The sequence below is a fragment of the Ambystoma mexicanum genome, chromosome 8 (assembly GCF_040938575.1).
Source record: "Ambystoma mexicanum isolate Mex_15411 chromosome 8, UKY_AmexF1_1, whole genome shotgun sequence".
Taxonomy (NCBI): domain Eukaryota; kingdom Metazoa; phylum Chordata; class Amphibia; order Caudata; family Ambystomatidae; genus Ambystoma; species Ambystoma mexicanum.
In genome coordinates, this window is record NC_090929.1 from 514,545,993 (window position 1) to 514,571,172 (window position 25,180).

The following is a 25,180-nucleotide window of genomic DNA, read 5'->3' on the forward strand; positions in this document are numbered from 1 at the left end:
TAACTCATCTCATGGTTTATGCCAGAAAAAGGAGCAGCCCAATCTACAAAAAGCATCTGAATGATTCAGAAGGCCTTTTTCACCCCTTTGCGCAAATCAGAGGGTGTTTCTGCACATTTAAAAACACATCCTGAACTCATGAACAGGATATGCTTTTAAATACACAGAAAAGTAAGGTAGTCCCATGCGCCTCTATTCAATAGGTGCAAGGGGTTCAAATTGCATGACAGGGTCTTTGCTGACACTGCTGTGATATTTTTCTTTTAAGTGTGACAGCAGAAGTATAAACCACTGCTGTCTCACTTGCATTTCTATTCCTCAAACAGGGATAGAAATGTTTTTTTTGCATCACCTATTACAGTGAGAGGTGCTTTAGCCCGTCACGGTGAAATGCTCTCCCAGCACCTACTTGGGTGCTGGAAGCCTGTAGAACAGTGTCAGGAGAGCGCTTTTGACACTAATGTATTCAACATGGCTAGCCAGCGCATCATTTGCGCTACAGCTCTGCCCCCTGGGGCATAAGAGGTGACCTGCACTTTTCCAAAAGTGGGGCATCTCAAATAGCGCATCCTTTGTTCTATTTTTCATTGTCCCATTTTCTGAGGAACTGGACCAAAATGTAAATTTTAGATTTTTTTAAAGAAAATAGTCACAATAGGAGGGGGAAAGAAGAGAAATAGGGAACAATGGGACAGATGGGGAGTGATGGGTCAGAAAGCAGAGAGGGAATGGTAGGCCAGAGGTGGGGCGGTGGGCCAGAAAGCAGAGTGAGCGCGGCCTATAGGGCAATGAGTGGGCCAAAAAGCAGAGGGAGCTGTTGGCAGGGAAAAGGCAGCGAGCTGTAGATTGGGCGCAAGGACGGCAGAAGAATGCAATAGAAAGGATGAAAGATGCAGCAGGAGCGAGAAAGAATGAAAGACTGTTGATGGAAATGGGGGCGTAAGGTGTAAGATGGGAGCATGGCAGGCACTGGGAAGTGCAAGTTGTGACTTAGCAGTGTGACAGATCACGTTAGTATGCACATAACAGGTAGAGTGAGAGGTTTGAGAGTGTACTTTGTGATGGCAATTGGTGAGTGGGAGGTGTTGTTGATGAGTAGGATTGTGGGTGTTTCCAGGATTGTAGAACATAGAGCGAGAATATTTTCACCACTACAAAGGATAATGGTCAAAAAAAGTTAACATTAAATAGACATGCACATTTAACCAAAAGAGTAGAGCAAAACTAACACTGTTCTGTCAAGCCAGAGACATCTGGGACTCTTCCTATTAAATTAATACAACGGGTGCAAATAATGATAACGTGCATCCCTTGTAGCCTCACAGACCGTCTCTTTCTTGCAACCTGTCAATATTACACCCTCCAGTGAATAAAACATGTGCCACAAATATGCTGCAAAAATGCAACTTTGTGCCGCACAATGTGCATTTGTGTGCAGCAAAATATTCAATTTCATGCCACAATATCCAAAAGGGTCTATATATATATCAAATGTCTCAAGTTCGTTACGTGGAGGAATGTTGCCCTTGTTCCTTTTCCACCACCTTGATCACTTTCTCTCTTTTGGCTCTATATCTTAAACAGTTGGATTGAACCCTTCAGGTTACCTTCTCCTTATGATTATACCAATGTCATTTATTTCTCGAGGAACCTTCCAGGCCCCTCTGGCTTTCAAGTTTCCTTAACCTTTCTGGTTGTATATCTGTTTCTTGCAAAGATTCAGTACTCAGGTTTCTAGGGCTCCCGAGACCCTCCTTGTCAATTTCTTTCTCTCTGTTGGTTTCCACTCAACTCCCTCTACCTTGGGCAACCCTAGTACCTTATATGCCTTTGGATGTGCTCCAGCTGGATGGCATCCTAGCAGGGACGTTGCTGTTCGCTCTTTTGAACGGCGTCGTCAGCACATAAGTGTCAGCTTCTCTTCTGCCCGATTCAGCAGTCTCTGCGGTCCTCGCTTCCCAAGTGTAGGATTTGTTCCGCCAGTCTCTCCTGGTCTCAGCATAGTTTCCCAGCTTCCAGACCCACCACAGCTACAGCGAGGTCACACCACCAGTTAAGACAGTCCTTCCGTTCACCTCTCTTACTTCTCCTCTTCTGCCCGATTCCGCAGTCTTTTTGGCCCTTGCGTTCCATTGTGTGGAGTGGTTCCTCCATTCCATTCTGTCCTGGCCCTGGCGTAGTTTCCCGGTCCCAAACCCACCAAGGCTGCAGCGTGTCCACACCACCAGGCAAGCGGGTCCTTCCGTCCCTGTCTCTTACTTGGCTGTATCGCCTTTCTAGGCGCCGGCCTTCCAGAGTCTCTGCCTTCTCTCTGCATCTCTCCACACTACCGCTGGCTCTGCTGTGTAGCCCGGCTCTACCCCTCCTGGACATCTGTATGTCAGAGGCTCGCCTCTGTGTCGGTTTCTTCTTACTCCATTCAAGGTTCTACATCCCCTTCTTCTCTGAGCCATACTTCACAGGGGCGTGTTGCTTTTTGTCAGTTACTGAGTTCAAGGGAATGCCAGTATTGCCTTGAGCCAATGATATACAAGTAAAGTCGTATTTGTTGGATGCAAAACAGAAGTAACATCAGTCTCTTTTATAGCCACATATGCAGACAGAGTATTTTTCATATGATGTTCCTTGTAGGAATGGGAATCCTTGTCCCCTAGAGGGGAGTCACTCCACATGAGGTCCTGCTTCCCTGACCCCTAGGGAGGGTCTTGCTAAGTGGGATCACCTGCCTAGCCTCAAAGGGGGTTGCTCCCCCTGGGAAGAATGGACAAATAGTTCAGATTTGTCACAAATGCTACACTCTTATCCTATGAAGTTGGGGTGGACTGGCTTACAGGGATATCTGGAGATTTCCTGCTAGGCCTCGGCACCATGGCCTCTTGTGAGGGTGCCCTGCTTTTCTGCTCCACTTCCCCTCTTCCCTATCCACACTGCCCCTTCCTTCCATCTCTCCTCAACCCCACACCCATTTGAAGGAAATAATATGTTATAAACCCTACTTAGCAGAGTTGGTCTTTCTCGCATAGTGTAATATAAGACCACTTTGCAAAACACTTCCAGGGCCACTTTTGGTTAAAAGTCCACCACATTTATGAAGGTTCTGCTAGGTGCACACCCAACATATCATGATTGTATTCTTTACTCATGGAGGCAAGGTCGTAGTTGATATATGATTAAAAATTAGAATTCGACCCATACAACCGAAAGATTGCATAAATCTGCATAAACGAAACAATGAGTTTCCTTCAACATAACCTAAAGAAGCAAGCATTAGAGCAGGTGTTCTTCTCTTTATAAAATCAGAACGTGTAGTCTGCAGGTATTAGCCACAATAGAAGCCTTCCTGTCATGCTTCTCCTTCGTTTTCTCATTGTTTTCAGTTCTCTAGTCAACCAGCAAGCTTTGAATGAAGGCTTTTACTGCCTGTAAAGGCTTAATTCAAAGCTTCCCTGTTGGATGTGTGCACACTGGCCACTGGGCAGGGAGACATGAACAAGCTTGGTCACAGGTAGTAGACCTTCATCCTCATTAGAGGCTCTCACCATTGGCTCAGAGCCCCTAACTTGGGCGGCAGCCACCTACCACAAAAGTGAGCCCTCCGGTGCAGGCTCTAATGGTTTATTAGCACATAGAGTTTGTTACTGACCATCTCTCTGTCAATCAGAATGTGCGGAGTGCAGTCAACAGCCACTGGTATTGACTTAATTGTGAACATTCTCCCTTCAAAAGCAGACAGAGAAACCACAATGCCATTTCCATGCAAGACATGTATGTTTCAACAATACACTTCCTCTCTCGGAGGATCTTTATTTCACTAGAGCTTTCAATTTAGCATTAAAGAGAAAGCTAAAACAATTGCCAATACTTTCGCTTTCAGAGAAACTGCTACTTTTACTTTACACCTAAAGCATGGTCATGTTAAAACTTGTCCAGATTAATCAAGTTTGAATTCAAATACTTAATTTAGGTAGACATCCTTATTTAAATACTACAAAATGATTACCACATTTAATTAGCTTACACAGTTTGCGATTTGCTCTATTTACTGTTGTCACATTATTTACTTCACCACCAAAACGTGTACTGCTATTACACTTTGTGATAATAGCCATATAGTCGTCGGGATGGGTTATTATCGCTTGGGATAGTTACTCTTCTCACTATAATGACCCCTCCCTCGGTCTATAAGGCTATAATCATTTCAGGGAGGAGGGATGCCTTGCTGCACAAAAAAAGAAGAGCTAACACAAGAGCTCCCCTTAAGCGGACACGTGGATCCAAATGGCTGGAATTCTGAGACTCCAGAGCAGTCCGGCCATGAGGCCAATGAAATATGGCCACCTGATTGCCTGTAATCCATCCAATTAAAGCACACAAGACCTTCTAGCTGTCTGACTGGCCAAAACAACTTGTGAAGGGGAAGGACCTCTAGCTCACAACAACCGGCAGCCGGTTAACGAGAGCAGTCACGAGTCAGTACCCAAATGCGGTCGCAAACTGCTTGAACGAGACCGCCAGACATACAACCCTGGCCGAGACTCGGGAAGGAACGGCGTCCGCGGTTCAGAAATTGACCACATGTCAGAAGTTGACAAGGAAGCAAACGGCGGCCGCAGTGCGGACTCCGACCGCGGATCACACTTATACAACGTGTCGGATGAAACTGATAAGAAACACAGCACACCCAATATGGCCACACAGACTTGGGGTTGGTCGGATAGCACGGACCACGACCATGAGGCAGCAATAATACCGCTCCCCGGGCCTGTTACTTACTACACTCACCTGAAGTTTTTCCCAGCAACAGTCAGAACCAGACAGGAGGGACATGGGAGAGTGTAGCGGAGCAACCCTCGACCAGAGAGAAAGGGGGCGGAGCTTCGGGGTATATTTATAGACGTGACAACAAAGATGCCTCTGATTGGTTGATAAGTGTTTTGTCCCTATATAAGAGTGAAACTGACAAAGGACTGTGTGTGTTTCTTCCACGCTCTTTCAGAACATTCGACCTGAGGGAGAGAGAGTCACACCAGAGAGGCTCTGGGCCTATGAAGATTGAAAGGAGGAATTTGAAGACTCATCCATACCGAAGAAGACTGAACTCGTTTTTTTTTTCTCTCTTTCACCTGAATAAAGGATTTTAATTTTCTTCATCCCTGCCTTCCTGCCTCATCATTACACGACTGCATTCCGGATTGGCTGGAATTTTTCGAGACATTGTTCAGAATTTCATTCATTCAGAGAGGATGCAGGCTTACGCAAGGCAACTTTTGCACAGTGAAGAGGAATAACGGTGGGGCCAGATTTGGCGCCCAATCAACCATTCTGCTCTATGTCACCGTTGCTGTTTTTTCTATCCAGCAATACTTGCAGGCTTCAGAGCTGCAAATCTCTAAAGGAGTAGTGTCCAGTTCATAGACATTACATTCTTAGGAATTAAATGGCCAGAAAAGAAGAATCCGAGTTTCATATTGATTTAACTTCAACGGAAACAGCCAAGATCCAGGTACATGTGAGTGTTACTTAAGAGAAAAGTACAGTTAAACATTAATGCTATTGAAAAGTACGTACAAGGGAGTTTGCACAGGTTTCTCCTCCTCCAAGTCTTCTAGTATTTCCAGGAAGTTTGCATTTTGAGTTGCTGGCCTTTGAATATTCTTGATTCCGGCCCAGATCTTTAAAACTCGACCATTGTCACCTTTCATCAAAAACAGAAAATGGAAGAAAACAATTAAACAGTGTCAATTACCATCCGATTGAGATCCACAAAATATTCTTTAAAAGGCAACAGACAAGGGATTGAGAGAGCCAACACGTTAGGCAACCAGGCAGCACCATAATCAGAGTACATCCCTGGACATCATGCATGGCACCCTGCAAGGGTCATATAGGACAGACCTAAACCACATAGCTAACGCTGAGACATCGATGCTGCATGATCCCTCCAGCAGGATGGGCTCTGCTCATGCTTGTAATGTACCCAACATAATTTCAATCTAAGCTCAGTTTTCCGACAAGAAATCCACGCTATGATCGAAGCATATCTCTGAACATCACGAATGACACCACATAGAGAAGACACATTTAAACCATACACCCTTCTACCACCAATTACTAGGCAACACCACAGGGAGATGTGTGCTGTAGAAATGTTGGTAAACAGAATCCTGTGGTTTAGCATGTCCTGCATGAAAAAATATCTTGTGCATGTGTTCTAGAGTAAGATATGTCATTAAGCTGGGTGTCAGCCGGAAAAAATATATTCTTAGCCTGCCTGCATGCAGTCTAAATCAGACATTTATTCGCAGAATTCTGATCAAACACGTACCTTTCAGCTCAGTAATAAAAACACTTATTATTTAAGCACCATCAAACCAAGACAATTTAGTTCGAGGTTTTTGCTATATCATTGAGCAATTAGATAACTAGTTTCATTCCAAGCAGCTAAAACAACTCAGGATTTGATGATTCTTTGAAAAGATTAGTGTATTTTAAGTATTTTATTTAAACGTTTGCTTGAACACAAACTGGCAATCTCAACATAGCTAGGAAGACTATGCTTTGTTGCTACTGGTCTTCAATCTGGGGTGCTGCTGCAATTCCCCCTCTGCCTTTTACACCAAGAGGTTTTTGAATAAAGAGGTGTTCTCTCCAGCAAGGCATAAGAAATACAACTATATGCACTTATTTTTGTACACACTTTCCTATTCAGAGATAAATGAACAAACATTCAAAACCCTTATATCTAATTTGCACAGGTGGTTGGTCAAATAACAAAAAAAAAATTGTATTCATTAAAGTATTGAGAAAAATAAAAAAATACATAATCATTTAAAAAGCTGTGGTTACATTATATACAAAAGTGACATGTGCAAATAGTTAATAGCACATCTTCATCAAAATAACTAGTGCAGTTGTGATGGCGCAAACTTCATCACGATTGACAAGTTAACAACAAACTATCTAGCCTAATCAGATTTCATTTGTGCCTAAACAAGTTTGAAAAAACATTTCATTTCAATTAGGTCAATAGGTGTGGTTTAATTCATTCACTTTGTAGATAGCAGACAACACCTTATTTGTGCAAGTCACAGTTACTAGCGTCATTCAATATTTGTGATCCTGAACTTAATGTAAAAAGGTTTAACCCTACATGTTTCGTTCCCTGTAAAACAACAATTACTTCATGGAACTTCTTCAGGAGAATCAGTATGGATAACATCTATACAATCTACTATTGCCAATATTCCTTTAGATATTGTAAGTAGAAATATGTAGTCCTATAAACTAATCAACTCTTGCATACATTACCTTAGGGCCTCTGTTGAACTCTATTCAGAGACAAACCACTTGCTTTGATTGCCACCTTTAAAAAAAAAAAATACCTCAAAAAACAGAATCTTGTTTGTTTCTACCTTCTTCTACCACTCCTAGCTACTCTTGGCTGCAAGAGCTTGCATTTTCTAGAACCCTTTTTAAACTCATCTCGTGTGCTAAATCCTGGGTATTAACATAGGTTCACCCTGCTCTCTCATACGTCACGCTTAGTTGTTAACTAAGTCTACCAATTTTCATTTGTTTTCTTTGAAAGCCATCAATTCTTGAATGTCGCCTGCTGAAGGTCATCTTTTAGTCTCGATTGGGTTCAGGAAATTACATTTTAGCTAAACTATCAAACCCCACTCTCCCTCCCTTGAAGCATTTTCCTAAGCTGCAGCCAGGCCCATTACTGGGGTGATGAAATGTGTGTGCATCCCTCCAATCTTAAAACAACAATAATAATAAACTGCCTCCTTTTGTGTCACACATTTCTTTTGAACTTGTCTTAACATTAAGGCTCTTTATGCCGGTCTTTATGCCGGTACTACCAAATATTTCGTTCCCAAATTGGTGATTCCCATAGCTCTCACAGACTTTATAGTGGGCAACAATTAAGAACTGAAGTGCCTACATTTCATAAATCCTGTACTATGAAGAGAGATTTTTCATGAGGAGTGGTTGAAATAATTTCCTTGTTTTTCTTAGGTGCAATCTAAACTAATTTATCTTTGACAAAGCCTTTAAAACGTGGTTTTAGAGGCCAACTTTCACCTGAGTTATGATTTGTCTGCTTCTTTAAATGGGTTTTATCATGTTGTATTTGTATATCTTGTCACCTGTGACACCTGGGATCAAAATAATGCAAGTGTTCTTGAATAATATCCTGTTTATTATGGACAACATACAATGAACTGTAAAGAAGAGATTTTCCCAGAGAACATAATCATGAAAAACAATGACAGTCAGGATATTGGTTTCCCAAAATAAAGGTCATTTAGCTGTCTGGGCTTTTGGAGCTAACGTTTAAATCTTTGCAATATCTGTGGGGTAATGTCATACCCCTCCTTCTGCTGTTGCCGGTTTGTCAATGTCCAGAATCCTCTTTTTTCCCTTGTCTTATTGTGCGCTTTCCTGGGTCCTGTACCCAAAGACTTTTTCTGACACAAAGTCCTGCAAGTAGACAGTTTTGTACGTTTGGATGGCAGAGAGAGCTAGAAAGGTGCCTCTGAGCTGGACTGGAATTCCCCTAATCTTCTACCCTTCAACCTCTCTAAGCTGTACATAACTTACCAGCCTTCTTTCTCCAACTGCCATCTCATCCTGCTTAGGGCCAACCCGGCTCACCAGAATCTTCATATACTTGCTACCTAAGTTCTGGTCTTCGTTATCCTCTCCTTCGACCTTTGGTCTTTCTAGCGTCCTCCTAAACCCTCTAGTCTTCTCTCTTCAGCTGAAGCGACTTGATCAATGCCACTCCCAGACCTTGTTGGAGATATTACTCCCTAGTTCCAGGCTCCACCATCAACTCCCTGTCCACATCTTCTATCACTTCATATCTGGGTCCCAGGTTGTTGCTTCCTCCTTCACCAGGACCTGTCCTACCTCCAATGTTACCTTCTTTTCAATCCCCTGTTCATGGTATTACCTCCTCCTGCATGTCTCAAGTCTCCATTTGTGATTGTATCCCTTCTTCATGCTCTGCTCCTGCAACAAAACACCTAATTCTGTGTTCTTTCCCCTCCATGTGTTGTTGGGTACTTACAAATCTCCATATCTCTTGATGCCACTAGCACCTTCTCTTCTTCTACCCTTAATGTAACCACACCCTCCATGATTCCCCCTGATACTACTACTACCACCTTTCCTTTACTATACACCCATGATGTAACAACCTCCTCCTGGGTTCCTCTGGAAATTACTACCTCATTCCCTTTGCTTTCCACCCTTGATGTAACCACCCACACTTGGGTCATTTTTTTGACAACTACCACCTTTCTGCCGCTCTCCGCTTTTGAAGCAACCACTTCTTTCTGAGTCTTTCCAACTGGTCGACGACTCCGCTGCACTGGCTCCCAGTGGCTGCGAGGATTAAGTTCTAAACCCTATGCATTGTCCACAAGGCCTTCTGGGGCACGGGGCCTCAATACTTTCAACTCTCTCTTCCTAAGTATCTTCCTACTCGAGCTCTTTGTTCATCCACCTCCAACTCCCTCAGGGTCAGTCGCTTCTCCAAGCAACGAGTTGGTGTTAGATCTCTTTCTTCGGCTGGGGCCTCCCTCTGGAACAGCCTCCATGTCTCCCATGAACTTGAGGAGAACCATCTCCGGTTCCGGAAGCACCTCAAAACCTTCTATTTGCTTCTGCTTGTTCTCCTACTCTCCCTTGCTGACCTCCTGGCTGTATCCTGATCTGCACTGGATTACCTGAACACACTCTGATCCCTGGCCCAGGTCCCTCCCCCACCAGTCTCACACACCTGCACTGCCTGCCTGGCAACCCCCGCACTTGGTGACTGTTTCTGTATCCCTACAGTCCCCCTACGAGCACTTGCCACCTGATGTCTGCACTTACCCTTGCACTTGCCATTTGCTGGCCGTTACTTTTACTTATTATTATTATCTATTCCCATGTACTGCACTGTCCCTTCCCCCATCCCAGGCACTTGCGCGATGGAATGACACCTGGCCTAGTAAGATCGTTCTCTGTCCTCCCTTTGTTCCCCCTCCCTTGCCTCGTTGCACCTTGAAACACTTGTGTATAGGCGCGTTATAAATGCCATATCATATCATATCATATCATATTCTCTGTCACTGAACTTGTTGGTTTACTACTTCAGCACTCCAATGTCACAACCTCTCTTCCACTCTGCAGCCTCTACTTCTATCACTCTCACGCTTCCAGCCTCCTCTAATGTCAAACTCCTGCTCCTGCAACCCACAACCCACACTTAGCAACTGTGGGGTACCTTCTCCATAAGGGGGGGGAGAGATTGGGGGAGGACTTAACCTTGGGGTTTCCCCTGTGAGCACTGATAGAATGAAGCCTGTGATGGGCTAATTCCCCTGAGAATAGCTGGGACGTGGGGGAGATCAATGTTTTGGCCCAAGTCTTTATTTAACTAGTCCACCATTTTGATTTCATATCTGTGATTCTGATCTCCCCTGAGGCTGCTGGCATGGGACTGAGAGTGGTGTTGTTGCTAGCGTGTGAGCTGCGTGTTGGAAACCATCCGAGTAAGCTTTCAGTATTGTAAGAAGGGAGCAGGATACTTGGCTTCCAAAGCATTTGATTTCTTGGCCAGGGACCATTGCCATGGAACCACTGCTCCCCAGGTGAGTTTGTTCATGCTTGTAAGTACACGACTAGAAGCAGTGAGCTGGCAAACAGCAAGGCATGAGGGAGCGGTGGAATAACCAACCTGGCAATCAAGAGCCTCCTGCCGGCATCAATGGAACACCTCACACAGATCTTCAATGCATGCATGAAACTTCAGCACTTCCTGAGATCCTGGAAGGAAGCAAGGGTCATCACATTCCCAAAAGCCGGCAAACCCATGAGGGGTCCTGCGAACTACCGCCCCATCAGCCTGCTCTCTGTATTATCGTAGCTCCTGGAGAAGTTCCTCCTCACCCACCTTAGCGACTTCACATCGGAAAGAAATGTACTACCAAAGTAACAGTTCGGATTTTGAAAGGAGCCTGCAACGACCCATCAGCTGCTGAGAGTAGTGGGCACCATCCACACCATCAGCCACGCATAAATCCATGGGAATAGTCGTCTTGGATGTCAAAGCATTCGACCGAGTCTGGCACAACGGACTGCTGCACAAGGTGATCGACCTGGAATTTCCAAACTACCTGGTCAAGATGACTGCAAGCTACCTGGGTAACCGCACCTTCCGTGCCGCAATGCAGTCCGAGATGTCCTCATCACGTCCCATCCGAGCAGGCGTGCCACAGGGATCAAACCTCATACTCTGCCTGTTCAACATCTTCACCAAAGACATCCGGACAGATCTGCACAAGACCGACCTGCCACTGTCTGCGGATGATGTTGCAGTCATCTCCCAGTTGTTCAGTGAAAAGGAAGTGGTGAAAAACCTGCAAGCTTCATTGGATGCCATCTCGAGATGGTAAAGCGATTGGCAGATAGGACAACTGCCACACTGTTCACCAGAAAGAAGATCAAGGAGCACCCGCACGTCAGCCTTAATGGGGAGACCATCAAGAGGGAGAGCAGGAGCCGGTAACTGGATGTGACCCTGGACAACAAACTCAACTGGTGAAGTAATATTGAGAAGACTGTGTAGAAGGCATCGGAAAAGCTGGTGGCGCTGTACCAACTTCTGAAGGCCAAGTCCATGCACCTCCAGACAAAGATCAACATCTACAAGGCGATCATCACAACTACCCTGATGTATGCCTCCCCAGCATGGATGAGCTGCCAGGAGCGACACCCAATAAGTCTTCAGAAAATCCAGAACAAGGCCCTTCGGATAGCGGCTGGAGCGACACTCTTCACAAGGAAGCTGACCTACACAGAGAACTGGGCATCAAGATGTTGGACGAACATCTAGTGAAGCTGAGCAAGAATTTCTGCCAAAGATTGGATCAGAATGCAAACCCTCTGATCAGGAGACTCACTGAAACCACTGCAAACCGTTTTGACCGCTACCAGCAGCCCATCGCAGCGAAGAACTTATGAAGCCAGCCTTTCCTTAACAGGGCAACACAAACCCTGAAGAATTCCAACCCACGACTACACACTCAACCCAGAAGATGGAGTAATGAGGCATAAGCCTCAGTATCCAATAATCGCTGCTGATGGATAAAATCTGTCAGCAAACAGAAGGAAGAAGCCACCATTAACGTGGAGGGTTCATGTACAGAAATAAAGGACAATCGCCAGACCACAGAATGTCGTCTGCATCGTCCTAAAACAAAGCACATAAACATATCATAAACCGCAAAGAAAACATTTACACACTGGTGCTGTGTGGAAAAATGCAAAAGGTGCAACCCCTGCCTGCCCCTCTCCCCTGAAATGCACCACATGGAAACAGTCGAAATAGATCAAATGCTGACCAAAAGTAAACAGTGCTTTGAGTGTGGTGCACACATATATGGGGGAGGTAGCCGGTGGGCTCTAAAAGGGTGTGTGGCCAAAGTGCAGGGTGTGGCTTAATGAGTGGTGGGAGTTGACTAAAGGAAGGCTGGGTGGTTTAGGCAAGCGCTACCTGCCCCAAACAATACACCACAAGACCCTGAAAACATATTTTGGGTTACTCAGCATTGTCTCAGTTCATACTTTTTGTATCCAGTCTGTATATTGTTAATACATCTATCCCTCAATTAGTTTGTAAATAAATCACGGTCTATAAATTATTCCTTTTCTCACTCAGTATATAAAGAATTAAATCAGTGATGACAGTCACCCTACTTGTGTAAATAAATTACACATGTCGGGCATTGGGGCCAGCTTAATTGCCCTTGTTAGGTCACCAGTTAGAGTTTCATCTCGCTGTTAGCTGCTTTGCAGAGGCCAATACACCTGCCCGATTAAAATCTGCAGCTACTCACGCCTTCCTTCATTTCTTTAGCTAGGATTTTGTCACTGAATAACCCCCAAGTTGGGGCTGATGGTACGAGTATATACTCTATGGAGGCATCAATCTTTACAAACTAAAGGCCTTGTCACTTAAAAGTGCATCTGCGTGCCAATGGTAGGAGTTAATGTATTACTAACATGTCAACTGAAACTTAGAGAAACATAAAATGGTTATTATTTGTCCAGTCTGACACGGTTACATTAGTTTCAAGTCTTTCCAACTCCACTTTGCTCTTCAAGCTTGTTCAGGATCAGTCTCTGTAAATGTTCTTAAGTGCAATGTCGTTCTCAGATTTCTCTGAATCTGCGTCCTTCACCTTTACCTTTTACTCTCTATGCTAAATTAAGTGTACATTCTTTTAGCTCCCGGGGCTCAAGTGTCTTATGAAATTTGAATGCCCAGACCTCAACTCTAAGCATACAGTTCCCTTTCAATTTCACAATTCATAATGTTTTCCCTGCACTAAGCTGAAACAGAATTAAACTAAAAAACCACATAAAAATTCTATGACTTACTGCACAGTTGTGTTTTGACTCCACTATGTTGTGGAACCATATGTACTGCAATGTCCACAATGCAATTCTACTAAACTCTTTGCTGGTCATTGCTTCAGTATCAAGCTCACTTGTCGGTCACTTTCTCTAAATTGCTCCCTCAGTTGCACAAAGGGGCCACTCTTTGATCCACTTGCTTTGATTAGCACTCTTACACTTGACACACTTGATTTTCAGAGGGCTTTTAGCCCTGTAGCACTAGAATGGGTTGAGACTTTTGTAATTATATTAATTAGATGTTTTGTCGAAGTGGTCAAGGAGGGTCCCCTTTATTACGGGGGATTCATATTGCACACACCATATTGATGACAGGGGGATGGCAGCAAACTGGGAAAGTGTTGCATATCCATATAAATCGAAGGGAGTTAATGATATGTTACTTCTATTGTTACCATTATTGAGAATATATACATATTAGATCTTCACGCACGTAAAAAGATGCAATATTAAAACTGCAAATGCAACACGATCACAAATCCACACAATGGGGTGTTTTTCTCCATGGTTAGCTGTTACACATGCATTTTAATGTACCAGGGATATTCTTGACAGAAAAGAGAATTAGTTACTTACTGAGAAGGTCGTACGAACAGGGTAAGGTTTACAGTCCTTGCAAGGGCACAGATGTTATCTTGCCCTTTGTATTAAAATCTTTAGAGGGGGTAAGCCATTTATTTGGTGGTAATAAACATGAGGCCCGAGCCCAGGGTCCGACGGTTAAGTGTTTTTCCAAGTCATCACAGATTTATGTGGTTGCATAAATTAGAAGGTCTTTTTAAGGCACCAGGAGTAGGTGGAATGAAAATCCCAATCTGTAGTTCAATGAAAATCCTGTTTATGTAGACCATCCTCTATTTGCTAAAATACGTCAGCAGGACCATGTGCAATCATACTTAAAGTTAAAGGCCTTAGGCCAGTTATTGCTAGCAATGAATTATGTTTTCAATGCTAACCTTTAAACATGCACCGACATCAGGACCTACTACAACGAATCCCAAGAATAGGTATGTTTTGAATATGATCTGAAGATGATAATGAAGATAAGCCTGGTCAATGAAAATGGAAGAATTGGGAAAAGATGGGATTTCTTTGAAGAGATTTTCTCCAATCATGTTTGGGAGTGGATGATAATAAATGTATGTGAGAGTGTTATAAATTGTTGCAAAAGGTATATAAACTGTCAACTGATGATGTATTGTTGAGACTTGGGTTAGTTTGGTCCTGCAACACCATCTAACTGCTCCCCGGAGCTTTTCCACAACAAACATGCTCTATGTACAACCGTGTACTCGCTTCTTAAGTGGTGGGCGTGTTTGCGTTTAAGGTGATTAAAGGCCTATCCCCACATATGGTGAGCCAGATAGGAGACCAGGCATTCCAAGACGTTGGGGGTCTTCTGTCTACACCTCTCAGCTATGGCACCGCACGAAGGGGACCATCTTCCGTGCATGGTGAAAAAGAGGTCTGTGAATGCCAAATTGGTTAAAGTTCCATCTGCTTCCCAGATGTGTGGTGCCAGGGCTTAGCTCTGTGGAACGATTTGACGAAGCACCTCATCGGACCACCTCAGATTCACATGAGTACACATTTTGGAGTTCAAAGCAAGGGGGGAAATAGGTGTAGAAAAGGGGTTGTTTCTTTGATTTAAGGGCATTTTTTTGGGGAGGTAAGGGTAGACATGGAATGTGGGTGTGAAATAAGTTGAGGTTGCGGGATTTGGAAAAGTGGATCTTTTTTGATAGAATGGTTGAAATGTTCTATGTTGTGAGTCCTTTGTATATATTTTGTACCTAGTTTATTATTTTAGAGGTGTGATGGGGTATCTTACCCCGCACGCCCAGTCTGAAGCTTGTCCTGATAACCTTTAGTTTGGTTGTCTGGTTGGCTGGAGACCTCACCTGAAGATGGGGTGATATCTTAGGGTAAGTCCAACCGTAGATACCTTTCTGAAGTAGGTCTTGGCATTCTTTTTTATTTGCCGTACGGGAAGTAGTGAAGGGAAACTTCCTGTAGTCAGGTAAAGAGGGGTTTGTAGTAGAGAAAGCCATACTAGTGATAAACAGAGCGAGAGCAGCGGTGCTGCAGTGGAAAGCATTGTGCCCCTCCTATGCTCGACTGGTGGAGATATCTTAGAAATATTGGCCGGCAAGTGTTTTTGATAAGATGCTGTCTCCTGTGTATGATTGAGAAGTAGAATTGGAATAAATATTGAAGTGAGGTAATTGTGCTATAGGCCAGTACAGTGAATGAGTGTGAAGTACGACTAAGGAATTGGGTAAGGGTAAAAAGGGGGCTCTTGGGTAAAAAAATGTTTGTGTTGCATGTTCGGCTTGGTATCAGATTTTGTGGAACTACTTTTTTGATAACTTGGGTTGGAGTATGGAATTTGTGCCATGTGTGGCCCAGCTATAAAGCAAATATTTTAAAATATCATAGCGAATGGTAGCGGGAGAGTAAGGGGAAAATGATACATTCTTGGCCTTCTGAGGGATCCTATGATATGGGACTATTGCAGTATCTGCATACCTTTTTAACTACAATGTACAAGTATTTCAAATATCTACAAAGTACAAGGGCTTAAAGTTAGAAGAGCGGTTAACATCTTGAAATTATGGAGGATGTATGAAAAAAGCAGGATTGGCCATAATGTTGAAATTGTGGGGGGAGGGCAGAAAAAAAAGGTTGCAGGAATTTCTTCTATACCACCCCAATATGAGTGCTATCCCTTATCACCTGCAGAGACCTTGACTTCGTACCACCATTTTCCCCAGCAGCTACTCCAGTGGTTGCAAGATGGACACAGGTAACGTGAGGAAAGTGGAAGGATAACTCCTTCAATGGTTAGGGCTGCAGAGAGGTTGAAAACAGAGCAGGAATGGGATAACTGCTAGGTTAGCAGATAGATTAAGGGTGGAGGGGCCAGAAAGAGTGAGGCTGATAGTTAGAAGAGTGGAGGAAGGATTGAAAATGAGAAAGAAAGAAGAGGTTAGGCCTCTTACTGCGAGGATAGAGGATAGAGTACAAAGAGTGGTAGATGAGCAAGAACAGGAAAAGATGAAGGAAGCTTTAGGGCTAGAGGAGGAAGAGGTAATGTTACGGCAACAGAGAGATGAAGAGTGGGAGGAAGTGGGAAGATAGCTAAGGGACATAGAAGGAGGAAGGTGGAGACATGGGCAGGTTCTTGTTAGATTGGACAACTCGGTTATCAGAACGGTTGATGTGGACATGGAGAACAGGGATGCTGCCATGGGTACAGAGGCTGAGCAGGGAGGACGGTAGAAGGCACCCTATGGTAGTGCTGATTATTCTTCCATGCCTGTAGAAAGGTTAGGGGATGTAGTAGCAGGAGTAGATGAAGTAGGATAGGAATGGGATGTCGAGCAAGGAGAGCAGGGTGTAGGGACCCTACCTCCCACTCCAGTAGCAGCGATAAAAAAGTGATAAAAAACACACCATGGAGTCATAGGATACGCCAGGGTAATCGGATGGCGGCAGTAAGTGGTAGGGGGAGATAGGGGAAGCCCCAGGAAGAAATTAGGGTAACTCAGTTTTCATTACTCCAGAAGGGTCTGGGAATGGAGTACTATGTCCCGTGGTCACACATGGACCGGAGTAATTTGATGAAGACACTCCCTTTGCTCACTGCCAGGTCGGGAAGTGGATTTATGCACTGGAGAAGCACACTGCAGGTGTTATGTTGGCCATAGGGTACATGAAGAGCTTGTCAAGGCACTAATGGGGGAATCAGTCAGATTTGTTTGAGGGGATTGGGGTATCCAGGAGTTCAGTTGGATACCAATACCCATGATGAGCAGCTTCTAATGATCTTAGGGCACAGGTATGTGAGGCCTTGCAGATTATATGTCCTATGTTTTAGCTAAGAAGATGAAATTGGATGATCCTGTCGCACACATCCAGTTAATTCAGGAAATGTGGAGGGCAGAAATGGGAGAAGCATGGGACAGGAAAGTGGCAATTGTTTACCACATGCTGAAAAAGGGACTTCTGAAAGAAGTCCAGCACAATTTAGATAAAATAGTAGGGATGGAAGCCAATAGTTGGGCAGAAATTCAGGCACACATTTTTACAGAGAAGACAGGAAAAAGAGAGGGCGAATGTAGAGCAGGAACAAAAAGCAGAGTCTGATCTTGTTCAAAAGAAATTGCCAAAGATTTCTTTAGAAGGGGCAGTAATTACAAATTCTGTGGAGGAACAGCAGAGGCAACCGGGATAACAGAGACACAGTGAACGGGGTATGATGCAGGGTTGGGTGGACAGATATGTTCCCAGTCCAAAGCCAATGAGAGGATTTCTGAGGGGCAGAGGAGGATATCCACAGGGAAGTGGGTCATATGGCGGGTTTGGAGGAATGGGCCCCCGGGTTATTGGGCCAACAGGAAATAATTATGGAGGATTTATGGGATTCAGTGTTGGTAATATGGAAGGTTGGGGCATGTGTCGCAGGATTGTCATGAACGGCCACAGTACTCTAACATGGGAGCTCAACAGATGCAGTTCCCAACCCTGCCATATGCCCCAGGTTCTGTGCAATTGCAGCAGGCACCAGCTAAACAGAAACCAGTGACTGGGCTGCACAGACCTTTGGAACCCCACCAACCATGCCAGCACAAGCATCAGTGCAGACATGGGACAAGAATCCTTTACCCCAAGAAACAGTTGCGCACTACACTGGAGCAAGTGTTTTTGGAGAAAATCCTTTTTCAGGTGCTAATATGTACCAGGAGTAAGAGATCTCGGATGTGTCCAGTTCTGTCCATTACCACAGATCCAGAAGAGGAACCCCGGATAGGTGCACAAGTAGGTGACCAAACGTGTTCATTCATGGTTGACACAGGAGCTACTTAGTCTTGTGTAAAGGTAGGCGAGTTCCCCTTGTCAGGCAAAATGATAGACACACAGGGATTCTCTGGGGATCTCCTGTCGGTTCCTTATACAGAAAATCTTTTTGCCAAGATCAAGATGGGTAATCAAAATGTATCAGCCCCTTTGTTGTATTGTACGGATACCCCGGTAAACCTTCGGGGAAGGTACATCCCAAGCAAGTTGCGGATGCTGATTGCCTTCACGGAGGAAGGTATTGTATGCTGAACCCCAGAGTTGTATCCGGTAAGGGAAGCATTGCTTTTTCAGACCTATTGTAGTGACTGTGCGATTAGGGTGGGTTCCCATGCATACAGCATAATTTCTTTATGGGTTGATGGTTTTGTTGAGGTGGGTCCCAGTGATCAGAAATAAGGCTGGTGAGTATCATTTCAGTTTTTGTTTTGACCTGATGTGCCGCAGGAAGAAAAGAAGTGCCAGAAAGCGCTACCACAGTTCAAAATACACCTCAGCCAGTCACAGTGAAACTAAGGATAATTGTTCATGATTGCACCACATATGAGGAAGAAGAAGAGAGGGTGAATGTGAATGAGGATGCCATGGAGGGGGGTGAGGTAATTTTTGTTGATCGGTCTTCGACCATCAACCAAGAGACAGGTGAGAGGCATATGGGCACAGTTGTTGTGGGTCTTGTGGATGGGGAGTACCGGGTCAAACTGAAGAAACGGTTGCCTCCTCATTACTCTGCACAAACTGCAGAACTGGTGGTACTTATAGAGATGCTAGAAATGTGTAAGGTGAAGGCAGTCACTGTTTATTCTGACTCCGCATACGCCACCTCCACCGTCCATTCTGGGTTATCAAGATGGCAGAGAAGAGGATTAAGGCGGTCTGATGGGTCAGCTGTCCAGCATGCTCAGCTGCTATCCCGGCTGATGGAAGCGTTAACCTTGCCAGCAGAGATGGGTCCAGTGAATTGCGCTGCACGTACTAATCACACTAATTCAATAGCTCTCAAGAATGTAGCCACAGACAAGGCAAAGAAGGAAGTGTCATATTTTCCTTTCACAGATTCCCAGAAAAGGAAACAGTGTCCCAACAAGTACAGTTACCAGCCCTGTACAACACAGTCATGGTTCTCCAGATAATAGAAATACAAGGGAAAGCCCCTAGAGAAGAACAGGAGCTCTAGAAAAAGAGAGGATGGGTTCTCTCACCCACAGCTTTGCTTTGGAGACAGGAAGTGGCAGGGAAGGTAGTAATGCCTGTAGAGCTTCTTCTTTTGGCCCTACAGCAACTACGTTACTCATCACATACTTCTCAACGACAAATCACAGCAAGAGCACCAGGAGGTTTGGATTATCCCTAACCTATAAGAACAGGTAAGTAGATGTGTAGGAAATTGTGTAGTGTGCAAGGAGTTCAATCCCGGAAATACCATGTGGTCGGTGGGGGGGGTCTTGCCCAGTCCCGCTGGTCTATTCAAGGAGTTCTACGTCCATTTTGTGGATGTGATAACGAGGTGCATTAACTTCAGATACCTAATAATTGTCATGGCCTGTCCATTCTCCCGGTGGCTTGGAGTTGGTCTCTGTGTACGAAAAGTGTTAACATTAGATCTTCTCAGGTTGGGTCTTCTCAACAACAGACAATAGGACAAAACGGCGAGACTACAGACGATCAGTAAAAGACATAGCTTCTCCCTGGGGACCTCATCTGTAACCACACCTTTGTGCATTGCTGGAACGAGTGGCGTTTACATGTGCCACATACAGTGGTCTACGTGACTGATTGCCGTGAAGGTGGAGGGCAATGAAAGTTGGTCCCACCAGAAAGACACTCAAAGGGATAACGTCTGCCCTCCACCTGCACAGGAGCAGGCATAGAAGTTAAGAATGCCCTGAGGATTCACTGTTTGTTTCAGTGCAAACGGGAGTGTGAATGGAGATCTGGAGTTTAAATAAGTATTGTATAAGAAAAAGAATGTTTAAAATTGTAAATTGTGTAACAATTAATGCTTTTGTGATCTTCTTCGTCCTTGCGTCGTCATGTCTGAAGATGAGAAACCGTACAACTGGAAACAAATCAAAATTGTCTAATCTTATGAAGTCCGAGGAGAAAATTTTAAGAGGAAAAATAAATGTTGATAGTGTTTTTTTCGATAATGATAATGATAAATTAAATCCCATAGTAAATGCACATGATTTCGCAGCTGACAATGTATGGTATGGCCATATGTGGAAGGTGGGGACAGAGATCAGTAGGATATTGCTACATCTACTCTCTCATCCCGCAGGCTTCTGGTATTCATAGGGTATGTATCTCAAGTTAGATCACAGATGCGCTATGTATAGTGCATAGCCCTGTGCAAGGTCCGAGGGCAGTTTGATGCTGTAATTGACTGCCCTTTAATCAAATCAATTGACAATAGTTGCTTAATGGCAGAGCAGGCAGTGCACAAAAATATTAGGTGTACTTATAATATTTATATTTTGTTTTTTTTTATAACACGTTTAGTACCAAAGAGGTTTCAAAGCGCAGACCCGGGATTCAAACCTGTGTTGCTATGCGTCGTCTTGCTTCCAAGACGAGTGCTTTGGCACTGAGCTATACTACCTGTACCATGGAAGGAGCTGTTTTTTCTAAAAAATCGATGGGAGCAAGGGGTGAAGAGTTGCAGAGCTGGAGGAATTGGGGGATTCTCAGAAGAAGGGTTGGCACAAGTAAACAAAGACTTGGGACAGTATGGAGAAATCATTTGCAGTATCAGAAGTAGCTAATAGAACCAGAAACACCTATTAAGATAAAGACACTTACCCATTTTTCTCTATGTTTTAAGGGCGATGGCGTGGTGCCTGTTGGCACAACTGGGAACTGCAGTAACACTCTGCGCATTGCAGATTTGGCTGGAGGTAGCTGCCCTTCTCAATAACTTTTTGATCTGTGCAGAGAGTGCATACAGGCAGTTGCTTTCAGCTTGGCGAGGTGTGTGCAGTCTCTCTACCCTTCATGTGCCTGTCCTTGTGAACCCTGAAGAGCACCTAATTTTGGCCCATCCAATGCCCGGAATTACATCTGTGCGCCTTTGTCCCCTTCACCATCGTATATAGACAAATCAGAGACCATGTTTGATGGCGAAAATGCCAGACAATTGCAACAAAGGAAAACATCCAACTACCTCTCTGCAGCATCATCACAGGCCTTAGCAGACATTCCTGAACAATATCGTCTGTTTAGCCACACTGAAACCTTTTTACCTCCTTCCTGGCACATGGCGTCCAAGCTGCAGCAGATTGTCCTGTTTACAATGGTCCTCCACCTCCTGTTCCTCCCCACTCTCCTCACCCGATCCCAAGTCTTCCAGGTGTCGAAGTCTGTGCGACAGGTAATCCTTCTCCTTCTTGTGTGCAGTGTATCTATCTCGGGGGGAAGCCACAGTGAATGCTGGTAAACAGCGGTCCTATTGCTCCCTTCCCGCGATTAGACAAGTAGTGAAGGGAAAAAGCCTTAACAGGCAGAAAAAACCCTTCATCGGGAAGAACAGCAGATTGAACGTTCCACCCATCCCCGCTGGATACAGAGCCCTTGGAGGTAAATAACTGAAGTGTGCAGGCAGTAGCGGGATCGGTACCGGATGGAGCTCCGAAGCAAATGCAATACCGCTGCAGGCAGTAACCAGCGAACCACGCCTGCGGAGAATGGAGCTGGGCCGGAGGCGGCCGAGCGAGGAACCGCTAACTGAAGGAAGGAGGAGGATGCAGATGCGGGAGAAATCCGCTCGCAGCTCAGGAGAGAAAACACAGAGAGAAAGGGTAAGCAAGGAAAAGGAGAGAGGAGGACGGAAGAGACAGAGAGAAACAGTCCGCGAGGGGGGCGGACAAGAGAAAGCAAGAGGGGCGGCCCGCGAGGCCAAAAGTGAAAATACTAGCGTCTCACCCAAAGTAGCGAGGAAGCGCAGCTAGGGGGTTGCAACGCGGCGACCGCTGGGGGAGGAGATGTTAAATACCTCCCAGCAGCCACCATGTTGGAAAACCTCTAGAGCGGCCAATGCGCTGGGGAAAGAAGTGTAATGGAACTATCTGCTCGGCTTCTCGACTCAGAGCCGCCAACGCGGATACAGCTGCCAAGTTGGGTGGCGGATGATGCAGATGCCAAATTGCTCCAGGTGACCAGGTATGAACTCTTGCTCTTTGTGCACACTTCCAAGTCAGCGTTTAGTGCCATTAAGGAAGAACTCCGGGCACTGAGGCTCATCACTCTGCAAAACTGGTACATACTCGACCTCTTGACAGCAATGGAGGGTGGAGTATGCTGGAAAATCGAGAGTACCTGCTTCACATTTGTGCCTCCCAATGACATTGAAAATGGCATGCTCACCAGATTTATTGCTGTTCAGCATAAACTCAAAGTGATCATGGAAACCGAGGCTGGGATCACCAACGACTCATGGAATGACTCTTTATTTTCATGGGTATCTCCCTGGTTGAGCCTTGGTCTAAAGATTGTGATGCTTATTTTCGTCTTTTGACTTATTCTTTTTTGTTCCTGCCAATTCATCCTACGTTGTTGCTCTGCCTGGTGTACCAACAGGTGCAGCCGTGATTATCGTAACCCTTTGCAAGGCTAGGGCCACCACTACTTCATCCCATACGAGTACTCCAACTGGAACTGTTTTGTTTCCTCAACCAAATTGGCAGGCTTGTGTGGAGTGGCGAAAAGATTGCGGAAATGCTGGGGGGGGGCAAGTTGGGTTGATTCAGCGGAGGAGCATGCCCATATTGAGAACAGGGTGAGAGATGGTTGGAGAGATGTTCCCCAATAAGATGATTATGATTTGTTAGTTCAAGTATTAAATAAAGGGGGAAATGTCGGGGTGGTCCAGGAGGGTCCCCTTTATTATGAGGTATTCACGTTGCGCTCACCCTATTGATGATAGGGGAATTGCAGCAAACTGGGATAGTGTTGCAAATTCATATAAATTGAATGGAGTTAATTATATGTTACTTTTAGTGTTACAATTATTTAGATTGTCTACTTGATAGATCTTCACGCACATAGAAAAATACAATATTAAAACTGCAAATGCAACACAAACACAAATCCACACAATCGGGTGCTTTTCTCCATGGTTAGCTGTTACACATACATTCTAAAGTACCAGCGACATTCTTGACGGAAAAGAGAATTAGATACTTAGTAAGAAGGTTGTACGAACAGGGTAAGGTTTACAGTCCTTGGAAGGGGACAGAAGTTATCTTGCCTTTTGAATTAAAATCTTTGGAGGGGGTTAGTCATTTGTTTGGTGGGAATATACATGCGGCCTGAGACCAGGGTCCGACGGTTAATTATTTTTCCAGGTCATCATAGGCTGCATGTGGCCGCATAAATTAGAAGTTCTTTTTTAAGGCGTCAGGAGTCTGTGGAATGGAGATTGCAATCTGTATTTCAAAGAAAATCCTGTTTATGCAGACCTTGCTCGATTTGCTAAAATACGTCAGCAGGACTACGTGCAATCATACTTAAAGTTAAAGACCTCAGGCCAGTTATTTCTAGCAATGAATTATGTTTTCAATACTAATGTTTAACCGTGAACCAATGTCATGACCTACTACTGACAAATAGCAAGAAGAGGTGTGTTTTGAATATGATCTGAAGATGATAATGAGGATAAGCCTGGCCAATGAAAATGGAAGAATTGAGAAAAGATGGAATTTCTTTGAAGAGGTTTTGTCCAATCATATTTGGGGTGTGGATGGTAATAAAGGCATCTGGAAGTCTTTTAAATTGTTGCAAAATGTATATAAACTGCCAACTGATGTTGTATTGTTGAGACTTGGGTTAGTCTGGTCCTGTAACACCATCTAATCGCTCCCCTGAGCTTTTGTACAATAAACTTGCTTTATGTACAGCTGTGCACTTGCTTCTTAAGTGGTGGGCCTGTTTTGGGTTAAGGTGATTAAAGGTCAATCCACACAGTTATAAAGTTTTGCTTCTTGCCGAACTTAACTGGGTCAGCTTTCTTACACTTGACTTAATTAGGCCTTTCAATACGTGTGCTCTCAATGCACTTCACTTGTATAGCACCTTTGCACACAGAGTGACTGTACTACAACTCCCAGAAAGTAGCTTCTTTACAGACTTTCTTTTGTTAGTCCTCTGAGCAAACAGAATGTCTTGCTTGGCTCCCTTGTTTTGTAAGCGCCACTGTGCTCTTTTGAGTGCTGGAACCACAACTCCCATAAAGTATTGCTTCACTGGTCCACTTTTCACTTTTAGGGCCTCTCCACCTACATCAACTCTTCCTTGTTGTTTTGTCATTGCCAATGGCCCTCATTACGACCCTGGCGGAAATCGAAAAACGATGGCGGAAATGCAATACCGCCATCGAATAGCGCTCGGTGCGACTATGACCCGTCACCGCAAAGTACGAAGCCATTAGCGACACCGTAGTGAACGCCAACGCTAACTGCACCAAGCACGCGCGCGCGCGCCATGCCAAACCGCAAACACCACCATGGTGCAACGGTACGCCAATTCCGACCCTAGCGGACATGCACCTAACGCCATCAGGCATGGCGTAATGTACCATTCCGCCATGGCGAGAAGTACGGCATCGCGAATCAACCGTAAACGGCCCCACTGAGTGCCTGTACACCGCTCCCTGCCCACAAAGTACAACTCCCCGTAGGTGCAATGAAGCCACAATGCAACCATTGAAATGTACAAGTCACCCATGCATGCCAGCGAACAAAAGAAACACAACAGGGGCCAATGGGAGCTGCAGGGCACAGATGGCACGAATACAGAAGCCATCCCAATGGACATGACCACAGTCCCCCACCAAGAAACGCACGCAAAC

At 44.7% G+C, this 25,180-nt stretch overlaps 1 protein-coding gene across 5 annotated transcripts in view; it reads right to left on the reverse strand.

The window, feature by feature from the left end:
• The window catches only part of MORN1 (MORN repeat containing 1), a 2,351,913-nt gene that overhangs the window by 1,430,967 nt on the left and 895,766 nt on the right, over window positions 1-25,180 (reverse strand). For all 5 annotated transcript variants that reach the window (XM_069610184.1, XM_069610185.1, XM_069610187.1 and 2 more), the window contains one exon: window positions 5,569-5,695. In XM_069610184.1, coding sequence (XP_069466285.1) covers window positions 5,569-5,695 — 127 coding nt within the window. The remainder of the gene's footprint in view (window positions 1-5,568; window positions 5,696-25,180) is intronic.